A 6,280-nucleotide genomic window follows, 5' to 3' on the forward strand; every position below is an offset into this window, starting at 1 on the left:
GCAGCTACAGAGATGAAGAATAAGCATGTTTTTCCAATGGCGTGTTCCACCGCAGCCAAAAGCAGCATGAAGGTGATTCGCTCGGTCTCTGCTCCCACCTCTCTACAGTACCTGTGTTGCTCACGACTCCGCAAGCTGCTCCCGTCTGGAGTCGATGCCCTCCGAGTCCTGCCCCTGCCGCCCGGCCTCAGACACCTTCTTCACTCCAAACTGGGATGGGTGCTAAGCCTGGATCATACGCACACGCACTCGAACACACACACCCCACCAGGACCCTCCTCGGGCAGTGACTCTGAGGGCTGCTCCTCAGACCCGGAGGCCTGCCAGCGGAAACGTTGCCGCTGGACCTGAGGCTGTGAGTGCATGTCCATTATGCATCATTATGCACACATCAGAAAATGTCTCCGCAAATAAAAAAAAAAGAACCAACATATATAAACACTGGACGGGTGCTGTCAATCACAACGGTGGATAACAGGGCTGGCTGTAACTTCAAGGTCAGTCAAGCCTGTTTTACTAGTTGCATCACTGGTAAATATTCATCTTTCAAGGCTCTAAAGGTAGTTTGCGCCATCAGGTGACATTTGGATATATATTGCAGTATTCAGTCATAGTCAGTTTTTATTATGTTGTGAACTCCGAGTGGAATGAAGACCATCAGCTCTTCAGAAAAAAACAAGATGTGAACCTCATGAACCTGTTCTGATGTGGGAAACAATAACATGCCGCCATCTGAAACGCAGGCAAACACTTCACAAACCCCCCCTGCAGAGTGATTATGCAGGGAAGGTGGGATCTTGCTTTCAAAGCTAGCTTGCTATTGCTAGCCTTTCCGAAATCGCCTACTCTACCTTTAAATTCACTGCCTTTAAAACAACTCTGCTACAGTAACACTTTTTGTAATTCACATCAACAAATTTCCATTTTTGTAAAAAAAAAAATATTCAATAAATTTCCAGTTATCCTTAGAGAACAAAACCAATGTCTTGGTAATGTCTGTAAGCAATGTCTTCATAAATGCATGTAATAAGTTTATAGTTACTTCACCTACTGTTTTTATTAGAATATTTGTCAGATACCTTGTTCAGGGGTTGTGGTTTGCGTTCATATATCCATAAGAAAAATGTGCTGTCCGTGTCTGGTGAACATGGTTATACAAGGCTATAACTAGTTCAAACGACCCACCAACTAGTCTTAAATAATCACAGAGCTGTCTTTGAAGCAGTTTAAAACACTAATTTGATAACATTTAACCCATATGTTGTGTGCATGGCAGGTGTAGCAGCTACAGAGATGAAGAATAAGCATGTTTTTCCAATGGCGTGTTCCACCGCAGCCAAAAGCAGCATGAAGGTGATTCGCTCGGTCTCTGCTCCCACCTCTCTACAGTACCTGTGTTGCTCACGACTCCGCAAGCTGCTCCCGTCTGGAGTCGATGCCCTCCGAGTCCTGCCCCTGCCGCCCGGCCTCAGACACCTTCTTCACTCCAAGCTTGGGGGCAGAAAAAGTTACCCAATCTCCTCTGAAGTAATGCATATTCATGTCTTTCTCCATTACAGGCCAGTCAAACATCTCGGCACTTCAGAGTGTCAAGGTCTGTTCCCTCTTGATGTTTGAACAATCATTGTATGTTTTTACTCTCTTCTTATATTGTCAAACAGCTTGGACTAACCAATAGACAGTAAGTAACAACAGTGACGTCATGATGAATGTCTGCATAAATGTGTTATAAATACCTTTATGTTGAAATGGTGAGGAAAATGCCTGTGTATTTTGACAGTTTTTGGCTCTAGGGATTACTTTGGCCCTAGTTCTTACTCAAAAGTGTGTTTATGTGTGTCTAAACAGTATTTCCATAGAAATTCTGTTTCCCTGGAAATACCTTGATGCAGTTGTCGAACTGACTGATGCAAACTGAAGTGGAGGTTGATTCAGTTTTCAATCTGTGCAACATCTCTACATGAGGTTCATATTGAATTCATATGGGGTTTATATTGCAGATTTTGTAATTCATTGTTTAAAAAAAAGCAAATCATGTTTTTGTTATGCATAAAGCACTTTTTGCGTTTATTGTACGTATGTAGAAATATATACAGGTCCCTATACTGTGTTCTAAGCGTATTGTGTCATAAGCGCTCTCTCTTTCTCTCATTCACTCTCTGTCTTCTCTCTTCCTTCTCTTGCTTCTACACCATACATTAAGCATGGCCTTTTATATGAGTCAAGAAAAAAATAAGGAATATTATATATGCATTAAAAAAGGGGCTGAATATGTTTTTGTTTGTTTGTTCTTTTTGAGATCTTAATAAAGGTTTCCAAAAATCAATCATATAGTTGCTCTTATTACACAAAATTAAAACTACACTTTCCATCATATTACATCTTTTGGATAATGAATTTCTAATGAATTTTGTTCAGAATTATTATTATTTATGTAGGTCTGACTAACAAGTAAGAAAGTTTGTAGCTGGACAGTTTTATGACCAAGTGGAAGACATCTATTCTTTCAAAACAATGTTATTAATGATATGTAATATAATACAGTGGTTCCCAACCCTGGTCCTGGAGGCACCCCAACATTGGACAGATAATATTTGAGCACATTAGGTGACAGTTCTGTTATTTGCAGTCATGTATTACTGTTAAAAAGATTAGGGTCTGTAAGATGTTTTTTGGAACTTAAGCGAGAATGCACTAAATTGCTAAAAAGTGACAGACATTTATAATGTTACAAAAGAGTTAGATTAAAAAAAAAATGCTATTCTTTTTAACTTTTTTATTAATCAAAGAATCATGAAAAACATTATCATGGATACTACAAAATACCGATATGGTGGCCGATATATCGTGCATCCCTAGATATTTTACAATATTACTGTTTTTAATGTATTTTTGCTTAAATAAATGCAGCTTTGGTGAGACCACAAACTTGAACAGTTGAAAACATGAACAGTAATGAATGAGTGACAACATTACATATTGTGAGTAGAATTATACAAAGTAAACAAATGTAGCAAATAAATACAGCAACCTCACTGTGACACATTGTTTGGATGTGTGTTTCAGGTAAAGAGGAACCCGAAGAGCGTGAGGTGGATAAGGTGATGTACCATGACTGGCGACTGGTGCCCAAACATGAAGAAGAGGTCTTCAAATGCTGTGAACCTGTCTCTGAGCCTCCTGTGCGTTATGTGAGATACCCGCCTCTCCTGCGTGCGATGATCCTGGCCCAGCAAGCCAAGCAGCTGGGTCTAGATACCAGCACTATCCCAGAGCCCACTCTTCCATTGAAACGGGATGTCCTGCTCAATCATGTGTACTTCAGGAGTCAGGATGAGAAGAAGATACAGGAGGGTACACCTGTCTGATGCTCAGGTCCACTTCAGAGGGGTCGAGGTCATGGTGAAGAGATCTGAGTTGCAGTGGTCTTGATGAACAGTTGAAAACATGCTTCTTTTGTTCCTAATTTGATAGGCACTGCTTGATGGTCAAAGACTAGTTTGTGTTTTAATGCTATGTTTTGGTAAGACAAAATATAGCCTTAAGTATTCATCTGTCTTGCTGGGATCATGTGGCTAATGACGGCATGGAGAAAAAAAAGAGATATCTTTGGACATGTGACCAAACCCAAATGGACAATCCTCTGTGGAAAGACACAGAGACACATTTTTTTTAGTTAATATCTGTGTGATATTCTATATCACATATAGATTTACATTATGTGAGCTAAATATGAAGTTGTATGCATTATTTGCAGATATAGAATAAAAATGGGTCAACTGAATTTGGTCTAAATTTGAAAATGAATCGTCCCACAATTATGCGTAATGTCAATGTCAAATTTTAATTCTAAAAATAATTTCAGTCATGAAAATTTAAATGAAAATCACAATTGAGAAAACCTATTTTGTTTGTTGTTTTTAATCTTTACCATGCATACTTGCAAACAACCCAGGGATCCCATATATATCACACTTTACAATATAGTTTCTTACTTTTTATTTTCTATACTGTTTGTGATTTTTATTTTTTTCTTAATGTGTGTATATTGATGATGTTTTGTTTGTTGTTTTTAATCTTTACCATGCATACTTGCAAACAACCCAGGGATCCCATATGTATCACACTTTACAATATAGTTTCTTACTTTTTATTTTCTATACTGTTTGTGATTTTTATTTTTTTCTTAATGTGTGTATATTGATGATCGAAGCATTATAGAAAAGTGTTTTTAACATGCATACTGGGGTGTTTTCAATATGTTGCCTAACTAGTGCGGACATGCAAAGTGAGACAGCACGCACGCTCGCGCATGTCACCTAGCGACACTCATCAGCGCACGCACGCACGCGTCTCCTCCCGCTCTCTCCTGAGGCAACCCTGCGCCTTGGACTGCTAAGATGATCATACTTTGCTTAACGATATTTGCGAACATTTTCAAGACTGGTAAGTAGTGCCAATTAGGTGAATTTTAGCCGTGTATCTGCTGAATGCAGTTTCAAGTGATGGAACGACTCAAGCAGTTCTCATGTCTGCGTCTCATTTTGCTTCATCTCGTGAGTTATTGTTTGCTAGCCTGACTATCCAGATGTACAAGTTACGGCGCTGCGTATGTACGCCCAAACTGCAACGTTTTAGGCGAGACTACTATTGCTGCGTCTCTATGTGCGTACTTATACTACGCCCTTAAAGTATGTACTCTGTTGGTGAAGAAAAAATACACACTTTTGAGTGTGTAGTAGAAGAGTAGGCAAGCTTTGGGACATACTACCAGGTCACACAACTGCGTCTTTAAGGGACGCTCTGTCGCATAGATACACGCACCCTGTCACTGTAAACTGGCCTGTCAATCATCTTGTTACAGTTAACATCCTCCGCATTGCATTTCATTTAACTTCCTACCGTATTGGAGAGAAAAGTCTTTCATGCCGAGAACTCTGCTCATATTTTATGCATAATGATGCATTTAAAAGTTAACGACCAAACGGATGTTTATAAAAGTTTACATTGCTGTTGCAGATGAAATATAACTCAGATAACATTAAATAAATATTTTTTTACAAGGTTAAATGTTGAATATTAGTAACTCAAACCCCTTTTTCTAAGCCTCTTTACCTAACCGTCGGTCGCGCACATCCGCCATGTTTGTAGTTTTTTTAACGCATTTTATTCGTGTTTGTAGTTCTGGACAGAATTCTTCACCAGTTCGCAATGGATTGTGGGCAATATATTAGCCATTAGAGTGTGCACGGATCCACACTTCAAAAATCGACCTGAAATAGTAGACCATTCGGGGACTTTCTTTTGGCATACTCTTTTTAACATACTATGCTTTGGGAGACACTTATTCTAATCTCACATACTATTTAGGATGGATAGTCTGAACACTGAGACGCAGGGTATGTTTCAGAGTTAAAACATACGAAGTTACAGCAGCATGCATTACAATGCAAGCATTTCGCTTTAACATATGCGGCCCATTCACGTCATTCATCTACCTAAGTAGGTTGCCACCTGTGTCTTGGGTCCCAGTCTGCTCTGCTAACGAATAATTGTGATTGTTCCCAAAGTTGAACATTCATAACCTGTAAGAAGTAAAAAAGGTAATAAAACGCGTTCTCTGTAAGTTCTCAGCCTGATCCTATTAATAGTGCCGTTTGCGTTCCTGTGATTGGTTCTGGAGTATTTGCCTGCGCAGTGCTCGCTCGTGATTGGTCAGTCGGTGTGCTGAACCCGCGAGACTACTGCGCGAATAATGGGTTTCTAAAAGGTCTGACACAGAAGAGCTCGCGGATTTGGCGGCAAAACACGCCAGGATTATTGAATCAGGTATGCAGAAGAACACCTGCTATTACAAAGGCACCTCAAGCCATTTCAATGTGCACTATATTGCAGGGACCACGAACAGAACGAGATCGGGCTAGTATTATATTGACTACTTCTACATGGGTTTCATAAAATGATAATTATATTTATCAGTATGTAAATAAAAATAATGCATTTGATTTGGGAAATGAATATGCGTTCCGAGTGCGTCAGTTCTTTTTGTGACCTATACAGACAGGTGGTGAGCACTAGTAAGAGGTTTATTGCTTGGTATTAATAGGGTATATGCTGCTTTCAAAATGGGTTGTTGTTTTCGAATGAGTGGATTTATTTGTACTTTTTTTGTGTAAATGTTAAGCTTTTATATACCATATTATAATATATCTGTAAGATATGTTTTGTTTTGTTAACATATATATATATATATATATATATATATATATATATATATATA

The 6,280-nt window shown here is 38.9% G+C and overlaps 3 protein-coding genes across 4 annotated transcripts in view; all 3 read left to right on the forward strand.

Annotated features, from left to right (window-relative positions):
• Positions 1–760, forward strand: part of LOC107689049 (SPRY domain-containing SOCS box protein 3-like) — an 8,443-nt gene extending 7,683 nt beyond the window's left edge. The window contains exon 8 of one of the 2 annotated variants that reach the window (XM_016486921.1): positions 319–760. In XM_016486921.1, the coding sequence (XP_016342407.1) occupies positions 319–351 (33 nt within the window). In that variant the 3' untranslated portion in view covers positions 352–760. Of the gene's footprint in view, positions 1–72 lie in introns of both variants that reach the window. The other variant, XM_016486922.1, reaches the window with a different exon arrangement.
• A 2,158-nt stretch (positions 761–2,918) lies between these two features.
• LOC107689098 (28S ribosomal protein S34, mitochondrial-like) lies at positions 2,919–3,836 on the forward strand. The gene is made up of 2 exons (XM_016487004.1): positions 2,919–2,981; positions 3,067–3,836. Exons 1-2 carry the CDS (start codon positions 2,960–2,962, stop codon positions 3,366–3,368), a joined length of 324 nt encoding a protein of 107 aa, XP_016342490.1. The 5' UTR covers positions 2,919–2,959; the 3' UTR covers positions 3,369–3,836.
• Positions 3,837–4,374: 538 nt separating this feature from the next.
• LOC107689099 (nucleoside diphosphate kinase 3-like) overlaps positions 4,375–6,280 on the forward strand; it is a 3,455-nt gene continuing 1,549 nt past the window's right edge. The window contains exon 1 of the mRNA XM_016487005.1: positions 4,375–4,446. Within this exon, the coding sequence (XP_016342491.1) occupies positions 4,401–4,446 (46 nt within the window). The 5' untranslated portion in view covers positions 4,375–4,400. The remainder of the gene's footprint in view (positions 4,447–6,280) is intronic.

Source organism: Sinocyclocheilus anshuiensis, unplaced genomic scaffold (genome assembly GCF_001515605.1).
Source record: "Sinocyclocheilus anshuiensis isolate Anshui unplaced genomic scaffold, SAMN03320099.WGS_v1.1 scaffold653, whole genome shotgun sequence".
Classification (NCBI taxonomy): Eukaryota; Metazoa; Chordata; class Actinopteri; order Cypriniformes; family Cyprinidae; genus Sinocyclocheilus; species Sinocyclocheilus anshuiensis.